General features: G+C 37.4%; 1 protein-coding gene across 1 annotated transcript in view; it reads right to left on the minus strand.

The window, feature by feature from the left end:
• STK32B (serine/threonine kinase 32B) overlaps window positions 1-22252 on the minus strand; it is a 183298-nt gene that overhangs the window by 131169 nt on the left and 29877 nt on the right. Inside the window, exons 2-3 of the mRNA XM_074865036.1 lie at window positions 20371-20426; window positions 11788-11939 (exon numbers count right to left, since the gene is read on the minus strand). Of these exons, the coding sequence (XP_074721137.1) occupies window positions 11788-11939; window positions 20371-20426 (208 nt within the window). The remainder of the gene's footprint in view (window positions 1-11787; window positions 11940-20370; window positions 20427-22252) is intronic.

Raw genomic sequence — 22252 nt, forward strand, 5'->3', positions numbered from 1 at the left:
GAAACTGTTCATTAGAACAGTTACAGAATAATGAATATAGGATGTCATTAAAGCAGGCTATACTTGTCAAAGGTTGTGATAACACTAATTAAAGATATTATTTCATCTGAATTGAAGTATGAGCCATTGTCACTAGTTATGAAGTTAATGTGCATGTGGCACCAATTGTACTAAATAGACAGCAAAAAAAGGAACCACAGGCAACTCAGTAGTTATTGATTGGGCATCCTGAAGCTGGTATATCAAAACACTATTAGAAAGGTCATAAGATACTCTTGAATTGTTTACAGAAAGGAAAAAAAAAAAAAAAAGAAAAAAAGAGAGAAACATTTAAAAATACTTAGTTTATCCAGCCACATTTCAGGAAATAAACCAAACTCTTTTAAAGAGTTCACCAGACATGATCAGTCTTCATACAATGAAATGGACTGCCAGCCAGACAACTCCAGAGAAGAGTGGGACTGAGAGGAACAGGAGAGGAAACCAGGAGACTACATCTGAGCAAGCATTTCTCTATATGTCACAAGGGAGTGATAGACCTTGCTGAGCAGAAAAAAGCTTAACATGATTGATTAGGAACAGAGGCAGACATAGTATGGAGTTGTTTAAGGGCTCAAAGGAAAATCAAATACAAGCTCACTGGCAGAGCAGTGCCAACAGAAAAGTTCTGTTTCTTCTTCAGCATTGAACTGGGTCAAAGAGTCATAAAAATAGTAATTTTTCCCCTGTTACTGTGAGTGAATTGTAGAATCATAGAATGGTTTGGGTTAGAAGGGACCTTAAAGCTCATCTAGTTCCTACCCCCCTGCCATGGGCAGGGACACCTTCCACGAGACCAGGATGCTCAAAGCTCCATCCAACCTGGCCTTGAACACTGCCAGGGAGGGGGCAGCCACACCTTCTCTGGGCAACCTGTTCCAGTGTCTCACCACCCTCACAGTGAAGAATTTCTTTCTAATATCTAATCTAAATCTACCTTCTTTCAGTTTAAAGCTGTTACCCCTCATCCTATAACTGCACACTCTGATAAATAGTTCCTCCCCATATTTCCTGTAGCCCCTTTAAGTACTGGAAGGCTGCTATAAGGTCTCTCTGGAGCCTTCTCTTCTCCAGGTTGAACAACCCCAACTCTCTCATGTTGTGCTGTCCAGCTGCTCCAGACTGCTGAGGTGGCTGTCGATCACAGGGCTTCTCTGGAAAAATGCTCACCTTAGAACATTTTACTTGGGATGTGGAGGAAGAACTGTTTATTTCTCAATAGCATACATGTGTGAGATGGCCACATCAGAGCTAGTCCCAAAGACACACTGCTCTTTATGGTTCTAGATGCTCACAATGTCATTTTCAGTGTTTCACTACTTTTTAAAAGCCTGCCTTATCAATCTTTCTATATTTTTATATCCTAATGACTAGTGCCAGTTTTTCAGTACAGCTAAAATTCTTGTTGCCACTTGAACATATGCTAGAAAACCTTATGCTTCATTGGTATCATTCTGTAATTTAGTGATCCCAAACATGGATCAGAATCAGACTTTTGTCCTTATTATTTCATAGGAGCCTTGTAGACACCATATGTCACCAGGCTTTTAGAACAGTGATAGTGCCACTGTAGGTATCTTGGTTAAGCTCATACTTTGCCAGGCTACTTAAATTCAGGCAGCTAGAACATGGCTGAAGACAAATGGAAGACATTGCTATAGCAGACTTCCCAGATCTAGTAAAAATATGCAATTGTTCACATATGAACCCTGGGTCATCCAGTAAGGCTGTTTCAAGAAGTGAAAATTGTCCTACCTGTCACTTATATAGAGCTGGTTGTACTGACTGCAAAGAAGAGATGCTTACCCTTCCCTAAGTAATGAAGTCCTGTACTGTCAAAACTACAGACATCACCATTTACTAAGTGGTGTACAATAATAATAAGGATAATATCTGAGACCAGCATTATACATTTTATCCCTCTCAGCTGTTAATATCTTAACTTGTAAATTATATCTCTATATTTTTCTAGTGCCTTATGAAGTTTAACTCCTAAAATTCCTTTTAAATGCATATATCTTAAAATATGCTGTTCCATTTTTATCATATCATTTGATCATTTATCATTTATCAAATTACTTTGTCTATGAAGGAATATTTTTGTTTTGAATATTATCTTCAAATAAAGGATATTTTCCTCAAGGAAGTATTTCAAGTGGTCTAGTTCAAGGTGAATAAAATATTTTAGATATTTTTTAAAACTATTTGCAGAGTTCAGCTTCCACAGACAGAACAGCATGCACTGCACAGAGGTCTATAGCTCATCTCTCCTCTTCTTTGAAGAGACCTGAGAAAGAAAACCTGACTTCCTCTTCTTCTTTCTTTGTTTCAAATACCAGTAAAGGATGTTCAGACCTTGAAGAATCTGTCTTATGCACCATTATTGGTTACATTTTCTGATTAGGTTAGATTTTGTACCCATCAAAGGTAAAAAATGCCTTCTCCTTTCATCTCGCAGTTCACATCCCTCACCAGGCTCATTATCACTTCTGTTTGCACCCTTATTTTCTCTCATCCTTCTCCCAACCCACCTGTTGGTGAGCCTGTGAAAGCTATGGTCAAGAAGAGGAGTACCTTCTCTTAGTTTTATTTTGCTTATTCATTTGCCAAAACTCAATCCCACCACCTTGACTTTTTGTAAGAAAGAATTTACCCTCTGCGCTCTGGATAAATTCTAGTTTAGGTAGTTAGAGAAAATCTGATAGGCAGAAGTAGTTTTCCTCCTGGCCAAAACTATTTTGCAGAGGAATTTAAATAGTCATCTTCTTCACAGCCCATGACCTTTCCTTGGTCAGGACAGAGTTTGTAAGAAGTACAACATCAGTAGAAAAGAAACCTTAAATCCTCCTTTATGTGGTGTGCACTTACGAAACATGAGAGTTAGTCTCTTCTAATGAGAGCTTTACACTGCAAAACTGTCATTAATTTAGAAACAGGATATGATTAATCATCTTCTGAAGTCTTAGTATCGGCTTCTCACTGCACTTTACAAGTGTAATAAATATTATTTTAGTTCAATAAAATGGAATTAAGAGCACACTTATGCTGTAAAAATCTGTAGTTGACTTTTAAAATAATAAAAGCTTTGATAAATTTTAATGAACCAAGGCAAAGCTTCCCCTAAGCAGGCAATATTAAAACAATAATGCATTACAGAACTTCCTGCTTTGGTTCAGTCCCACTATTTGCCATTTTAATTGTTACAATGCAAAATTTAAATTGCCTTACACTCAGAATTTTTATAATTATTTATTTATTTACACCTTTTATACTTATATAGTCAGACTTTTGGCTTCTGTTCTGTCCTTTCGGACATTTGGCAAAAAAAGTCCCCAACTTCTAATATTTGGCAACATGAAAAATAGTCTTGGCTTTCTAGCAGGAGTAAAAAGGAAAGATCTGACTCAGAGAGCTACCATACTGCCTGAAATAAAATTACTTGACAGTTCTGTGGTGGGTTTTTTATTTTGTTTTTAGTATTGGTGTCCTGACTTCAATTTGTTATAAACAAAAAGGAATTCACCTATGTGTTTTCTCTGGTTTGAACTAACAGTATCATCACTAAAAGTTCAAATATATTCTAAAGTAAACTAGGAATAATTTCCAAGACATATTACACCACCAGTAGTCTCCAAGAATAACTTTGACATTTTTGGACTAGGTGTAGATTTGCAGGATCTGTTCAGTATCAAGGTTTTGCAGTGAAAGAGTTAAGCACTTATTTTTATTCTGTAATGTTCACGTGAGAGGAAATATCTATTGCAGCAGTGTTTAATGCAAAAAAGATCAAAACTTAAACTATGCCAAAGGCCAATTCCCGCTTTTATGAGGAATGTATTAAAGTCCAAAGATATATATTTCAAGGTGACAGCAATTTTTCGCAGGAAACAATTAGTCACCAGAACAAAATTCAATATAGGCAGACTTGACACAGTGTTCTAATACTGGCAATTAGTATAGGGTATGAAAAGCAGCACAAAACTAAATAACTGTTGGATCATGCATTCATCAGCCAGTGAAGACATTACAGCTAACAGTCATTTAGCACAAGCATACAACTGGCAGTGCTAAGTCCAATGTAATTTCATAGCCAGAAATAATATCCTGAAATTTACAACTCAAGACAAATCTTTGCTATATTCTCTTCTTCCGATTATCCTACCTTTCCTGCTGCCTCATCACCTTTTCCTGCCCTTTTTCCTCCATCATTATCTCTTCTAAAGCTCTGGAGAACAGACTTTTTTTCAGTCTTAGATATAAAACTTCTATATCTTTACCTATTCCAGATTTACATTAATGCAGTGATTAATTTGTCTAGCTATTTGAGGAAAGTACTCACCCTTTGCTCCCTCTATAGCAAAAAGAGTTTACCCATCTAAGCTCTATGCAAGACACTAAATATATCTTTCTCCTCTGATTTACAATATCTTCTTGCCTGGAAAGGAATCTGAGAGCCCAACAGCTATCTAGAATGTCCTAGGATTACACGGCCTGGGGTTCATGACCTCAGCTAAATTCCAAAAGTAAGAAACATATGTTGTATCAATAAACATGTCAGTGGTTGTTCTCCAGCACGGAGACCAAATGGCACAGAAAAGTCTGTGCCTGGACTATTAAACTGTCAGCTTCAAAAACAGGGTGATGGCATACAAGCTGCCTACTGGGAACAATCTGGCTGTGCCTGGGGCTTCTCTGGATGGTGCTCATGCCCCAGCCCACAGCTTGTCTAGAAGTGGGTCTAAAAATATTTAGCAGTATGGAAGATTGGGTTCAAGAGGCCAGAAAGAATGCCCAGTTTTAAATTACTAGTGTAGGCATAGCCAAAGAGATATCAGAGTCTTTCTTCCCATAAACCAGGCTTAGACCTGGTATAACCAAAGAGAGCTAAGAGTGTTGGTCACCTTCATTACTCACCAGGAAAACTGAATGTTTGTCAGGACCTTTTGTTTCATTACCTTTTGGGGATCCACCACATACTATTAACATAGACATCATTACAGCCTCAATTTCCTTTTCAGTAGGACTCCTTACTGCTGAAGAGGCAGTCAGGCTAGTTGCAAACACCCAAATGCATCCTAACAGGAAACACCACAAGCCCCCTGCTTCCTTCCAAAAACATCATGTAATTTTTCTGTTAGATTGTGGACTTTACTCACAGCCTTTAGTATAGAGTTTCATGAAGCTCAGAAAGCTGGTCATATTAGATATCAGAAAAGAAATTTTCCATCCCCTATAATATATTTTCACTCCAGATTAGGTCTACTATGTCAAGGCAAGTTACACAGTCACAACACCACAGCCACTAAGCAAATTCACCTAAGAGTGACCGAAACCACTTCCTCTTGTTGCCTGTAAGAACTTGGGGTCTCTGGCAGGCAATTGATGCTCCTTGATTGGTTATTTTCACATCCACTCAGCAGTAAAACACTTATGCAGGTTTTCTTGCTCCCCTGAGTTTGTAGGTTTATGCACGTTTCTGAGGCCAGTCTGAGGAGCAGAGCTGTGCTATGGGGCAGTCCAAGGTGACATTTCCCACAGCCTATTCTAGGAAGGACACCTTCACAGGGAAAGTATAATACCCAGTTATGAGTATGTACATGTGTGTACATTAAATAACCCATCCAGCACTTGAGACTGAACAAATAATTTCTTCTCTTCAGAATTCTTTTTTCTCTTTTTTTAAGTCCCCTTTCTTTTGAAGATTGGGGTATTATGTGAATTCAGAAACACATGAACATTTTCGCTATGATATGTGTTCTTCACTTGTTCTGATTTTCATTGGATTTGAAACTCAGTCTTACTCTAGCTTGTAGCAGTAATGTACTTTTGTAGATCTGTCTTATGAAATACATACAGTTTCCATAGACTAGTGAGTAGAAAGAAAAATACATCAAAATATAGAGCCACTCTGAGAATGCAGCGAAGACTTCTTTATGGCTTGTTAAATATATCAAACATATTGTTCTGTCTATACTAGAAAAATGACCTATAAGCTGATAAAAGTAAATCTTCATCCTTCTACCCTGCTGCCTTTGAAATTGTTCTGACAATGTAAAAAGTATAAAACAGCATCAAGCAAGGCTATTAAAAATAAGATCACTTCAATGTCCCAAAAGTTTTGAGGAATGGTCCAAAATTTTTTTCAGATTTTTGTGTTCTACATCAGCAGAGAAAGTATTTTGATACATGATTTTTGTGCAAAAAACCTCTGCCATTAGTGGTAAACTGTATTATTATTTTCAGATCAGGCAGTGGACCTACTCATGTTTGAAGACAAGTCATGTAACAACAAGTCTAACCACATTGGTACATAGGGAGTAACCTGGCTCTTGGCTCAGTCCAAATGCATGTTGTGACAAAGATATTTAAAATATGGATGCTTTCAGGAACACAGGGGACACCCAGATATTTGGGAAAGGATAAACATGGATAAAATACTAGATCTTAGAGAAGCACATTATAGTCTCAAGGTGGGACCATGTTAGGAGCTGACATTTCTACAGCTCATTCACCTACGCTTGAAAAACACATGACATACAAAAGGTCTGATAAAAACCAGGACTGCTTTTCATTTTAAGAAGGAATCTTTATTATCAGAAATGCCTCTAACAGTGATAAAACTGGCTACAAGGCTCACATATCTTTAAGAATTTATTCAATTTCATCTCTAAAATGAAGGTTATAAATCAACCCCAAGCCCTTCCTGAAAAACACTGTTATCCTCCAAGCTGTTATGAGCATTTACAGAAGAATGATTCTTTTCTGTGTCTGATGTTATGAGAGACAGTTCATACTTCAAATAATATCATTTATAAGTTGAGATTGTGAAGCTAAATTTAATAAAGCTCAGAGAAGATGCATGAGCCTCAAAAAGCTTTTTAATATAGATCTTTTGGAGTTGAGATGCTACCCTTGTTTTATATTAGCTGTTCTGTATTCTTGTGTATGCTGGGATTACTGATGGATGCCAGCAGAATTACCCAATACAGAAGGTTTACCTTCTTTCCTCTTCCTTTTCTCTCAACAATAATTTAACTGATGACAGATTGCTTTCCCATATCTCATTACTTCTTTGTGCGGTTATCATGTATAACTAACGGGCTTTCCAGTCTTCATGTCTGTTTCTTGAGTTGCTAACTTTTCTCTTTGATAATGTAATTCCTCAAAGAAAGATTAATGTGCTTGGTTATTATTCCCTTTGGTTCAAGGAATTGTTGGGACACTTACTACTATATCAATTTTATTATATATCTTGAAGATCGAGATGATTATCATTTGAAAATCAGCAGTTCTGGTCAGACACAGTCCCACAAACTCATGAAAAGGTTGTCATGAGTGGAATTTACTCCAAATATGCTTTTCAATATGGATTTAGGATTTGACATTTTGAATTGAAAGAAATAAGATTTCATCTCAATTCATCCAAAAGCAAAAAAATAAATTTTGATGACGCTGAAGTTCTTGCAGAAAATGATACTTAGAAAAAAATGCAAGTATTTTGATAATAAAATTCCCTAATTTTATCATCATGTATATACCTTCCAGACAAAAGAACAGCAGATCAGATCCAGGCTACCTACCTAAGTCTTGCTTCTTATAAATGGGGATTAGGGGAGGGAGGAATCAAGGGGAAGGGACAATGCAACCAAAATAAATACCTAATTTCCCTTTCAAATCAATGGAGAAATGTAGGTTTCCCTGAAGACTTTTGAAGTGTCATCCAGACTGGTCCAGCTGGCTAATTACTTTCCACTGAGATTGCAAGGGGCAAAAAAGATAGATTTATTTATATCAAAAAAGCTGTTGCACTAATCATCACATTTTACATAGTAGACAAGTAGTCAGCTCATCTAGAAAGGAGGAGACATGAGTCTAGGCTCCCCTTAGTGTGGGCAGTCACATCTCCAATTTTCCACAGACTACAAGACTGTTTCACTACAAGCCCAAAAAGTTTATGTGCAAACACACTTTACTATAGTTCCCCGTCCAAAGTCTGTTTTCAGTTTTTATCCAATGACAATATCTAATGTAAAAAGCTGTTCACCACCACTCGTCTTAATCTGAGTCCTGCCTTAACTGAATTCCTGACTTTCTCTAGGAGGGTTAGCATTTTTTTAGTTAAGTGAACAGAATGTCAGTGCCTGTCTACTGATGTGGTGGCTGCAGCAGAGCTCTTGATGGCGGATTGGTACTTACCTTCTCAGAATGATTACTTGTGAATATTCTCAGGAAATCAAAGTTGAATACCCTGACTAAGTAGGGAAATGCCAATTAAACTTACTAGGCTGATGAAATTTATGAGCCTTAGTCACCAAAATCTTACCTTAGGCAGGATTTCTGAAAACTGATATGCACACTTAGAGAGTGTGATAGAGTCTAGAAAGACTGACTAGTCCAAAACAGCCCGGTCAAAAGAAACTCAACATTTACATGAACTGTAGCTGTGTTATTGCCCATACACCATGACATAACTATTCCTTGTTAAATTAATATTCCAGTTTGTGAAATAAGGTAGAGTTAGAAGTTCCTGTTACAGCACATTTGTATATTTACAATGCAATTAACAAAATGAACAGAAAAAAATCTAACTCCAAAAAGTGAAACACAAATCTAGCTGCAATCACTATAGAATAAATGCAGCTTCAACTGTTTCCTTCCATTAGTATGCCAGGAATTGACTCAGGAAGAAATCTCATGGATTCCTGCTAATCATCTGATGTAAGTTATAGCTACAATGTAAATATATTCGATGCAAATTATTATTGCATCTAAACTGCAAGTAAAAATGCATTAAACAGGCTGCTAGTTTACCAACAATCAATGAAAATGCTGTTATTTTAGGAGATTATTGCTGGGAACACATAAAATATGTTTAAGGAATATTCCATTTGTATTTGCAGTGTTTCTTCATGATAGTAAATGAACAAACAAAATGTAGTTTCAGTTATTAAATAAATAATATATAATCAATATCTTCAAGAGCTTCATATAGCTTAGTGTTAATAGAACAGATGTGACTATTATTTGTGGGTCACTTGTGATTTTTGTATTTTGCCCTTGTTGCAGTTCCATAACAGAAGTTATTATCTGAAGACAATGTGTCTTCACACATTTCAACATCTTGAAATTCAGGCAAAAGTTGAGATAGAGTTGAGGTCTGGAACATGCTACTGCAGTTTTCAAGTGTAGACACTCCATAAATATATCAGAAGCTATTTTAAATTTAGGATTGTGCAAGCCTAATTATAGAAACATATTATGGTCCTGGTACAAAGAATGAGTAGGATCTCCTACTCTCATTTAGCTACTCCGGTTATCATAGTAGATGAAACATGCTGGGGCGCATTTCCAAACACTCAGGCCAGCTGGCAGGGAGCAGCTCGTGCCTCTGCTAGGAAGTCCTTATTGTTGAAGGGCGCTGGCCACACCATATAGATCTGTGGGACACTGTGAGTCTGGAATTATCCCAGGAGCTATTTGAAAAGGGGCTCACTCACATGGGACAGGCGCATGCCAAAGGTCAATCCAGCTGCATCAGGCAGCACCTGGGAATGTTCCTGAATGTTGTTTCACCTACTAGCTTAGCTGTACCTTCACACGTTCATGTTTTGACCCTAAGGAGAACCAAACTATACTGTTTACATGGGCATTTCAGGCTGTGAAGCACTGAGATGCTAAGGCAAAAAGGGCTGAATGGTTGCACAAGGAAATTGCATATCTTCGCAATACTATCCCTAAATGTGGGCACTGATTTTAGACCTGGATGTAAGACTTCAGACTATTCCATGTTCTGTCTCATACCATAGACCTGGAAACTAACCTTGGTGACATGGAGACAGGACTGTTGGCCACTGAGCTGGGTCACAAGCATTAATGCAAGTGATAAATTCCAGGCCACATCCATAGGAGGTGACTTGTCATTTATTACATGATCTCATGGGTGGGCAGTTCCCCTCTGTGCCTTCCTTTCAAAGAAATATCTTGTCATTCTACCTAATAAGCATCCTAGATAGACTGGTCAACTATAACTACTACTAGAGACATTGAATATAGAACATTGGTAGTGCACTGGAGCATCTTGAATAGTGTGATTTTTGCCTGAAATATTTTGTTAATTCTAGAGTACTAAGTTTCTCTTTAATTTTCTACATTTCTCATATACACATATAGTATAACATTTGAGTCTTGAGTCTTGTGACAGTATCTCAGAAGCATGAGAAGAATAAATTAATTATTTACAATAAAAATCATCATCACACCCAACACATTTTAAGGTATTGCTTATTTCAGGTTTAATCTTTGGCATGAAAAAAGAAAACAAGAAAGAATATTTATTAGCTGATTATAATTCAGTAATTGGAAACTAGTATACTTTTTGTTACACAATAAATATTTGATCTTTAGTCAAACCTCACCACTGTTATGTTTACTAAAGTATCTTGTAGATCACGTTAACCTATGACTGTTTCTGCACAGTGTCTAGTTACACAGTGGAAATCTTTGCCACATCTTGATAAAGAACAAAAGTTTGTGTGAGTTCAAAAGAGATTAGACAAATGCATGAAAGAAAAATCCACAGGCTCTTAAGCACAGAGATACCACATCTTTGGTGAAGAAATCCCCAAAGTACAGGTTGCTGGAACCTTGGAAAATATACTGGGAAAGTTTTGTATTACAGTCACAATGTTTATATATTTTTCTCTAAGTCTCCAAGAGGATATTAGGTTAGCTCGAATATGATCATTCATGCCGAGTGTAGAGCACTTGAGACACATATATATTAGGTCCTTTTTGAACAAATTTTGGGATCAAATGCTTTGCTGGTATAAGTGAGTGCAATTATACTAAAGCTGTGCTCACTCAAGCCAGAACATAACTTGGCTTTTAATTCATGAAAGGTGCTAAGCTGACAACAAGAATTTTTTCACCTGTACAGGTCAAGAGTGAGCTAAAGGATGGGCAAAAGACTTTAGGTTAGGCACTGACCTCTAGTAAGACTGCTAAAACTCACAAAACAGATCTGTTTGCACTGTGACCCCTCTGCAACCAATCAAGCTATTCACAAACTGAAAAACTTCCATATCATAATGGTTTATGTCTCCTTTTTTTTAATTATATAGGCCATTTTCAGATAAGGGAGGATAGGTCTACATTCCATTACTACTATCACTACATAAAAGCCTGCAAATATTTTAAGTTGAGGGTGTAATTGAAGCTACTCTTTACTTGACCAATATTTTCTCACATTCATATGTGACTGAGGCATTCAGTGGCTAGCACAGGGAAGATAAGAGAAATTCCAGGTGACAAAAAGATGCCTTTCTGTTGTTCCATGTCAGCCATTTTTTAAGAGTAATTGATTTTTGAGAATCAATTAAAAGAAGTTTTATTTGAATGGTTGGGCTTGATATTCCACAGCCTTATAACAGATGTTTAGTCCAGGTATTGTCAAAAATAAATGATGAAGCTGGACAGAACAACACATTTCCATACACTGCTGTAACTATCTGGAGAGAAACCAAACCAGAAATGATAAGGTGAATGTGATGTTTAAATATTCCAATGCGAAAGGACATCTTTAAAATATTCATGAAAAATAAAACCATCTGCAAAACCTAAATACCTTTAAAAAAGAGGTCACCAAAACTTTTTCATACTCTTCAGCTTTCCACCCTTTCACAGCCTGAACTGATTCAGCAAAAAGAAGAAAACAAGAGATCCTTAATAGAATTTTAGAGGTTTGCTTACCATAGATTGACTAGGAAGGGATGCTCCAGGCCTTGCATTATCTGTAGCTCCCGAAAAACGTTTCGAACTTCATCTCTCTCAATACACTTCTGTTTATTCATATATTTCATTGCATACATTTTCTTGGTGTCTCTCTTCTGTACAATGCACACCTAATTGACAGCAAAGTAAAAGAGAAAGTTTGACACCTACAGAAAGGAAATTCAGCTGTGACTTTAAAAAAAAAGGAGCCTTTTATGATATTTCAATAATCCAGATCTGGATACTACATCCTAGGAACAGCTTCAGAGAGGCCACATCACAGCTATGCAGGGTTCCTTGTAATAGTTTGTAATTAACAAATTAACAAAAGAACATGCCACCCCTGAATAAGAAGAAATGGGCACACAGAAAAGTGGTATAACTTTCAGAAGTTACACAGTAAAGCTGGGAGAAATACACTTTAATTGCTTGGATCACAGGCTATTTCATTAGTCACAGAAATTACTGCCTCCTGTGTAAGAAAATGCACAGTCATTGTCCTCATTCCCACAAGTCAATACACACATCTTGATTACTGCAACATAAACATAGCCTACATTCACAAGGCTCAGTATTTCATCTAAATATCAGAATTATGCTCCCTTAATTATCATTGAAAAGAAAATTAATTCTCATAGAGAGATTCATCATATTATTTCTGAAGTCACAAGAGACCATTACAATGATTCAGTCTCTGGCAGTAAATTTCTTTTCTTTAACTTTGTTTTCTTTTTTTTGACAAAAGTCAAATAATTTTGTAAATGCAGGAAGAAAATCCTGCATGTAAGGCCTGGACTGTTTTTCATCATGGTAGTTTACCTTTTGAATGAAGCTGGAGAGTATCACCAGCACCACATCCAAGAGCCACCATTTTAAATATGATTTCTGGCAACATAGAAATATAAGATTGTTCTGTGTCTCATTCCAAAAACTGGTGTAAATCTCATCTTCATAACAGCCCCTGTTTATCAACACAGAGCAAAATTATATCCTCAACAGACTTTTGCTCTGAAGGGTTTTTCCTGTTAATTAATCAGGACTTTTTAAAGTGACACTCCTAGTGTGTTTTCACTGCCAAGAGTATATTAGCTGAAACTATTATTTTGGTGCAACATTTATATTACTGATACATCCATAGGCTCCAATCGGAATTTTTCATCATCAGGACATATACAGACTATGTACTGGCAGTGCCTGGTTTAGATATCACAACTCTGTAGTTTTTCAAGGGTATTCTAGATTCACTTAGTGTGGGCACTAGTCTTTTATATGTATATTTACATACATACACACATGCACACACATACACTCACATATTATACACACACAAAATTATAGTATACACACAATAGTATACACACATGAAATTAGTGCTCAAAGATCAGATTACATCATGGTACTGACCCAAAATAAATCCTTTGGGTTTGAGTTGTATTTTAAGGAACTTGCATGCTCAAAATTCAGAAATGGTCTGGAGATACTAAGACAACTTCCCACAGCTGAAACCTCTGTCTTTAACAAGATGTCATGTGGATTCTGGACCTGGTCATAAATCACAAGCACCAGGGTGAGGACCCTAGAGAGACCTACTGTGTGGTTACTTATTTCTTAAAAGCAGAAGAAAGTCTCTAGGAGCATACTATCAGCATATTTTACTTCCTCTACCTTTTTCCAGTCCCTTGAAGAAGAACTGGGCCAATTAAACAAAACTGCATTTATTTTTCTGCAACTTTATTGCCATTAAGTGTGTCCTTCAGCTCAAATATACTCCAAAGAAAGGGGTTAATAGACTACTTCTAACCTATAATGATAAGGTGTGATTAAGCAGAGTTTCTAATTACCTTTCCTAATATCAGGAGATATTCTGCTAATCAAGTAAAACATAGATGGTAATGTTTTGTCTTCAGCCCATCAATGTTGCACAATGGTGACTACTGAAACTTTGTTTCATTTTCCTCCTTGGGCTGTTACGGAAATTCTAAATGTTGGTGATGTCCTTAAGATAACTAAAGGTTCACACTTATATGGAAAGAACCCAGGCTGTGGAACAATGGGAAATTGGGTTTGGCCTTTTGGGGGAAGAAGAGGTAGCAGGTGGGATTGAACTGGAAGAATGGAAATTAATTCTTCAAGCTTCCACAGGTTCTTCAAAAGTGTAAGCAGAATTTGCAGGGGCAGTTCCTGACATCCTCTCTGAGACTATGTAGACACTCCAATTTAGTGAATCACATTATAAAGTACAGCGTTTATGGATTTTGGCTCAGAACCTAAGTCCAGAAGTTCATTCACTTACATGAATTTACAGCATGATTTTCATGTGAAACTTGGCCAAGACTGAGGTGTTTGCAGCCATCTCTTGTTCCGTTACATAAAAAGCCTCCCTACTGAGCCATTAACTAGTGAGACTGCTGAGAGAATGGGGTTTTACTCGTCAGAGAGTTACAGGTTTGACCAACACAGCAAACTAGGATCACATAGAGCACCTAAATGTGTAATGTAAACAGGTTTTGAAACACTGCTGTGACTCCAGAAGGCACTCACTTCTCTTACCTGCCAGTAAAGACAACGGTATTCAGCACAGTTGAAACAGACCTTCTGTTGTTAGTAGAAGCTTGCCTTGTGCACAGCTTTAAAGTAGAATGATAGTAAACATTTTCTAGTAATGTATACCTACACACATCTTTTAATATGGTTTCAAAATCAATAGGATTTGAATGAATATACTAAAGCTACTTCTTACTAAAAATCAGGAAACACAAGCTGCACCAACATTGATGTTATTGTGAAAAACATCTGACATTGCTATGACAGCACTCAATCATAGTGGAGATCTTCACTGGCATTTCTACCTGCTGGCTGTTACCTCTTCGTCTGAACAGGACGTCAATGGGTTGAAACTCTTCCACTACTGCAGGAAAGAAAGGAAAATCCCTCGAGCTCTCTTCAAATGTGCAGTCTTAATGGGAAATGTTTAAGCTAGGGTTTTTTTATTTATGGTTTAAATTCTTTCCAAAGGAATCATTTTTAAAATAGGGACAAACAGGTGCTCTGGCACCTCAACAAACAACTTCTGTGATGACTCATTATTGCGGAAGTCTGTGCCTTATTTACACATATCAGTATGGAAGCCTGTCACGCTCACATTACTAAAACATCATCTTTCAATTTTTCTGTGAATATCATTTACCAAAGCCCAGACAATGCCCTGCTCAAACTGGTATCACTCCTTCAGCAGTCTCTACAGGCGATGCTTCAAACCAAATATAAGTGTCACGAACTCAACAGCTATCTGGCTCCATAGTCAGCAGGGAGTGACAGGCACATCTATCTCCACCTAAGGTATGGGTCTAAATAGGTCCAGGAACCATCTCTAGAGGGATGGCTTCTCCCCCTAAAGAGACTGTAGATAACTAGCTTGGATGTAAGCATCTGTGTTGTACATGTTTAAAGGCAGGCAATATGAATCCCCATTAATTTTCTTTGGAGTTATATGGTGCTTATTTTTTAAAGTCTCTTGTGAAAACATTCCTCTTCTAAAAATGGTTTTTCTACATGTTTTAGCTGTTAGCACAGGGTTGTATCTTTTTTATATCTAGGAGAAGGTAACAATGAGTTGCCTTCAAAACTATCAGGTTAAAAGAAATTTGACCGGAGCGTGACTTGGAGCCACTTTCCCTCAAATCCAAAGGAAGAAAACCAATAGATTATGACTGCAGGGCTAAACTTTATTTTTCAGGAGCAACATATGCTGTGGTCCACTTCTAAACTACCTTCTTCAATTTGCTCTGATTTCACATGCAAAAAATAGAGCACCTATAGATGGAGTTTGGTCTGCAGATTAAGAGGTCACACAGCCACTAGGGCTGCTATGGGCTATTTCAGAGCTAAGTGAAGCGAGAGAGTTACGCTGAGTAAAACTGGGGCAGAATTTGTTAATGGTTTGCTGCAGAAAGCTGCATAATGCTGTGTTGGCTGAGCAGCCATACATAGCTTCAGAGAAGCTCTTCCCAGAGCAAAAGATGGGGATGGCTGAAAAATTTGACTTCTCCTGTTTCCCACTAACTTCAAAAGACTTCTAGCTCCCATGTGATTGGTCTGGAAAGAATAGCAGGGAGCAGGTGCACTTGGTCTCAATAAAGTCATTTTGGTCTGAGTTTGGTACATGAACACTTAGACTTCTCAAACTACCACATGATAAGGTTTCATGACAGGTCACAAAAAAAGGAGAGATACAAAACTGCAGTCAGAGAAAGCTCCTCTGTGCAAGGTCACTGTTAGGTGGAGACTTGGCAGCTGGAGTACACACTTCATCCATACTCCTGTATCATAATATTATGCATCTTAGGTCAGTAGATCAGATGAGGAAGCTATAGATGCCATGAGTAATCACAGCCCAGAAGAGGGGCTGTGGCACTGCATGGGCAGAAGACACTCACCTAGATGTAGGGGACTACAAGACAGAAGTCAGCTTGACACACAGTCAGTGTGGGAACCGACAGATCTGCTATAAAGCATGTGCCTGAAATACTGCTACCTTGTCTGCTCTTACCCACATACTCTGAAAAACTAATGCTCATAGTCTCAGCCTACAAGCAGAGCTGTAAAGATTTACGCAAAGACGCTGGAGAATAGATGCCATAAGTTTGGCTTTACACTGCCAGGGAATTTCCTTGAAATAGAGAGATTCATTCCTAAATTCCCCTGAGCAAACCATGACAGCTGAAGCAGGGACCAAGCATCTGCTTAGTATCCTTTCATATTAACTCAAGCTAAAAAAAATAGGTGGTTATACTGTCAAACAATATTAATATTCTGCAGTTGTGTATTATGTTGCTTTTAGGATAGCAACATATTTTTTCTGAAATACTTTACATATTATTTAGTAAAGTACCCTCAATCAGTGCAGACATGATTCTGGACTCCCATCTGTTTTATACCAGTGTAACTTCAATTACTTCAACAGAGGAAGTCACTGTTTTATACAACCAAATTAATCAGAATTAAGTCCTGTGTCTCAGCATCTTAGACAAATAGGGGAAAGAGTTTGTACATTGAAATCATAATTTGAATTTAAGGAGCTTAGATTGCTCAATATACCTGTTCCCATGAACAGACAACTTGAAGAAAATTGGTACTATAATATCCTTGAAACTAATTGTTGCACCTGAATACAAATTATTTTGCAGCATTGAGCCTGTAGTTATATGGTTACTGTTGCAGTAAAGAACAATGACAATTCTTGTATTTCACTCCTAGTCAGTTTTGTACTTACTGGATGATCTTCAAATATATAATTTTTTGCAATATTTTGTTTGATGAGAATGATAGCTCTACATACATCAAAATGGAAAAATTTACCCAGATTAAACATGAGAGAGCATTTTTAAGGTATCACATGGCATAAAGAAATAGCTACTTAGACCAGCGTTCAGCATTTTTTGTTTGAATATTTTAAATTGTCTACTTCTGAATTGACTTAGAAGGTAAATATTTACTATATGAATAAAACCTGTTTGGACGAAATTTCTGACTTGGTCCACTTCAAATGTATTTGGAAATAGCAATAGCTGAAACATGCCAAGCATAACTAGCCTAAAGTTCTTCTGGAAAAAGAAATATGTTACATATGAAGACACCAAAGCTTAAGTAAAGAGCTACCTTCATCTACCTAGCAAAGCAAGGTCACTAAAGCCAGCAAGGCTACTTTTAGAGGAGTGCCACATACCTTGCTTGGGTACCACTATCACCCTTGTAGCAGGTCTGTACCAGTATCTGTATGTACAGATATGTACACCAGGTATGTATACATGTGCCCAGGAGTGGGGTCAAGTATTCATAGAGTGGTTCCACACCATTCTGCCATAGCTTGCATGTCACTTGGCTTGAACAAAAGAACCACTAACTTATACAAAAGCTGTGGCTGCGATGGTCCTACACAGGCTCAGAGCTCACCTTCTTCATCTGCCCCTTACCAGGGTGCAACCTGAGCTCTCAAAGGACACCTTTGAAGCAAGCCTGGTTGTTGCCAGAAACAAGAGCATGCTCCTTGTTTCTCTTCTCTCCACACCCATTTCCTGCCCTTCTCCCAACTGCTGTGAGGTATCTTCACTTTTTCTGGGGAAGACGGTACAGTGCGTACAAGCCTGCACCTCCTCTTAACATGTCCCTAAGAAACAGCATGTACTGAGGCAGCATCTTAAAACAGGTGGCCACTTCTCAGAAAAAAAAAGTTCTTGACATACAAAGCATTTGATACCAAATGGCCTAGGAATACCTGCAACAGCAAATATTGCTACTGTGAACTGAAAATGCCAAAGGAAAATGCAGGGAGCTGCTTTCTGAAGCCAGCTGGGAGGGACAGAGCAAAGCTGCTGAAGCAGCCAGCCCCAGTGGAGGAGGTGAGGTGCTGAGGATCACCTTGAGCTGTGTGCACAGGAGCAAATGGAGCTGCATGGAGTCTCTGCCACATCAGATAGGCCTCTGCAGGATATTGCTGCAGGAGGTAAGGTTGCTGTAGCAACCAGAGTAATTTAAGAAATATTGAGAGAGAGAGAGGGAGAGCAATTGTACCAACAGCAATAAAATAAAAAAGTAGAGCATGTCTTAAAACAACCTACTGCTCTCAGAAAACAGAAAAGGCCACAGAGCAGCCATAAAGGAAGAAGGCAGTTTAAGGAAGTCATGATACTGAACACGGTGTTACATGTTGCAGGATGCTAGACCACAAGAGACCCCAAACAGTAAAGAGCAAGTCAACAGAGATTAGAGGTCTTGCATCATTCGTTGACATTTCCTGCTGCCAGGTACTTCCAGGACAGTAATAGGAAAAGTTGCCAGCAATGAGGCTTCTAAATTAACTATAAAGGCAAGACTGACTCACAGAGAAAGACACTTGAAACAGTGACTGATTTACCATGTTGTGCTTTTGGCTCTGGTATAATAGGTCATTTTAAAATGGGTTTTTTTCTTTCCCTGTCTCTTGTAGGAAAAATAAGGTGATTCGTCAGAAGCTTGCATTCATTCAGGAAAAATAAACCTGTTAAACCAAGGTTTCTTCTGTTGCATTTGACAGCTGCAAAATAAGGATTTAAGTTTAGAGGGGACTTATACATGAGTCTTTTCTTGCATTAAACATGTTCTCTCAGGGTTGTGAAATCTTATTCTCACCCATACATATCCCCAAGGCAGGTTCACAAGAACACTGCAGCCATATGAACCTATAAGAAGATTAGATGATTCTAGAAATATCATAGAAACATTCACCAGTTTCCTGAATGCAACGGAGAAGAGTGGATCAAGCATCAACCAACAAGCCTTCAAAAAGCACTTAAGATTGTTCTATTTTCCTGCATGACGTGGAAGGGTGAGGGAGCCTTTGAAAGGGCAGAGACGGTAGAGGTGCGAATAGGGAAGCTTTGAAAAAAGAGGGGTGCAGGTGATCTTTGTGATAATCAGCATGATTTGGATATAGCTTTAACTGCTTATCCTGTACCTAACTTGCACTCCTGGACCTGTGTTTAGTTTGATGTTATTTTCCATCATTGTATTGTGATAATAAACTATCACAGATCTCCAGCTGCCCTGATTTTTGAACTTGAATATCATTTTGTAATAGTAACATATTCTTCTATTGGCTTCAAAGAGGGTTTCTCTTGGAAACTACTGAACCGAATGAGGACCATGCCATGAAGGACCATGCCATTCTGCAAGAAGTATTTTCGGCCTCTGTAAAATGAAAGTCATTTTTCTGCATGGAAGGCCAAGAGCCAGTAAAATCCTGTGTATGTTCTTAATGCATAACTACAGAAGTAACTCACTGGCACTCAGCTGGCATATACTCAAGAATCATTGAAATCAAGATCTAGATAACTATTGCCTGATCAGTTACTGAAGTTATATTTCACCTTCAAATGTGTTCCTGCGAGTAACCGTTTCTAATATTTTTATAATATGATTTTCTGTAGCTGCATGGCCTTGTATTTGCCCATATTAAAATTTAAAACCTTGTTATAGTCTTTATAATAGGAAAGAAAGGTTGTCTACTCTTGCATAAACAAACCATTAATCTTCTATGTTTCATCAAAAGCCTGTTGAATTGAACAAACATTTACTCAATGATCATAATTACAGTGTATGCCAGTTTATACGGTCCCAAGTGTATTGAATCTATGTAAAATGCCTTTATAATACCGCAATTATTTTAAAGACACAAATAAGTCCAGAGATTTAAGAAAAAAATAACTAGAGTGGACTGTCTAAAAAAGTAGTCTGCTCCCACTTCTTTCTTTGTTTTTGTTTTGGGGACTGATTTTTAAATTCTGCTAATTCCCACTGAGGAGACTTAATTACTATAATCATTTTTACTCAATTAATTTTAGTGAATGTATTATAATATAAATAATGTAATGAATAGTCAGAGTAATTTCATAGTGGTGATCAGATATCTTTAAGAAGTAAAAGGCTATAAAACCTATGTTCCTTTACCCTAGTCAGGTGAAACCAGAAATACACAAAGGAATTCTCTAGTAGATTTTTAACTGCTAAAAATAAATTGATTCTTACCTTTCCAAAACTCCCTTTCCCAATAGCCCGCAATATTTGAAAGTGGTCAAAGTTAACTGCAAAATAAAAGAGAGAAGAAAAGGAAAATAGTTTGGAGAGTGCTAAGTCAGAATTCAGATAAGAAAAGAAATTACAGTGTTTCCAACTAATGTCATTTTACCATGTGGTATTTACTTTTTCTCTTAAAACGCTAAACATATTTAATAGCTAGCAAAGAGGAATTTTGCTTTAAAATATGCTCCATTCATTTTATTCATCAACTCATCTTGGCCCAATGCTTCCAGTGCTCAGTATCTCTAAAAAGAAACATATCTTTGTCTTAATCAAGTAGCAAGACAATTAGTCAGCTTTACGCAGCCATTAGCAGAAACTGCTCATCATTTTCTGGAAAGATTAAGATCTATTGAAAGGATACTGAATAATTCAGGTAAGTAACACCTTAAGATATGTAGTAATATATATAGTATTGATACAATAATCACTCTGTAGGATAATTCCCATATTCTGTTACAGTGATGGAAGCTTGTCCCATGATGAGTTAGCAGGATCAGCCCCTCAGAACTTTGCCACCTTAATACAATACATAATGCTAATTTCTATTTCATAGGTGTAACATAAGTTTCTTTTGGGAGATTTCATTTTAGCTTGGCAGTAGAATGGATTTACTCCCACTTCATGAAAATCTGACAGCACAGTCTGCCCTAGTGGTTTGAAGTGGTTTGCTGTGAAGGTGAGTGAGAGATTTCATTTCACAGAAATGCTATTGTTGTTGGTGTTTCATGAGACTGAACACAGCATGACCTTCAAATCTCTGGTTCATTGGTAGGTCTAGTGGTTTAAGAAAAATCCAACAACATCCTGAACAAAACTGATATGGAGCCACTGAAACACAACCATGACAATCTGTACAGTTTTCACAGTCACTTGTCAGAAAAGAATCACACTTAAAACTAAACTCAGTGAACCAGAGTTGACACAGTTCCGTGCAACTTAACAGGTTTTTTTTAAATTAAAACTTTCTTACGTTCCTGACTTTGGTCATGTATCTTCATCCATGCACCTGTTATTGCTGTAACAGGAATCGGCAAAATTATGGAGACAGACTGTCACTGAGAAAATGTGGTAACATAAACAAATGCAACAAAAATGTGACTGGCGTCATGATGAAGAAGAAAATCCTATAAAACTAATAGTACTTTATATATTTGTCAAAATAGTTGTATCAGCTCAAGCTAAGCATTGAGTAGGAAGTTGCAAGGTTAATATATATCAAGCCACTGAAAAGGGCTAAAATTTTATTTTCCCTCTTGCAGTAATTTATGTTATTAACACCACTTAGAATATATTTAAGCATTTGTTTATTTATGCTTGCTTACATTGTCTTCAAGGAAACATGGTTGCTCCTTTCATTATTGCAGCTATAGCAACCACCTTCCTGGTAATTGCTGGAAACCAAATCAAATCCAGAGCTGACAGAGCTGAAAGCAGCAGGCTCTAGTCTTTAGCAAACAAAGATGGTAATTGTGAATATAGCAGTTAAAGGATCTGGATATGAAAATGCATAACCTTGCAAAGGATATGTAAAGTGCTTGGATAATGGAAAACAAATTTTGTGCTGAATCATATAATAATTAGGGTTACCCAGATGCTTGAGAAGCAGGATTGTCTGTTAATGACCTGCAGCTGGGGTCTTTGCTTACAGTTTTTACCAGTGGGGCACTGTCTTGTAGTTCCTGCTGGTCAGTACTGGTCTGATGGACAAGACAGTCAGTTTAGCAAAACCACCTTTTTTTAAATTTAAACAAAATTTAAATCTTGTTCCTACAAGTCATCCCTCCCAAGCACATGCCCCTGAATGGAGGATTTGAGAGCTTAACGACTG

Source organism: Strix uralensis, chromosome 4 (assembly GCF_047716275.1).
Source record: "Strix uralensis isolate ZFMK-TIS-50842 chromosome 4, bStrUra1, whole genome shotgun sequence".
Taxonomy (NCBI): domain Eukaryota; kingdom Metazoa; phylum Chordata; class Aves; order Strigiformes; family Strigidae; genus Strix; species Strix uralensis.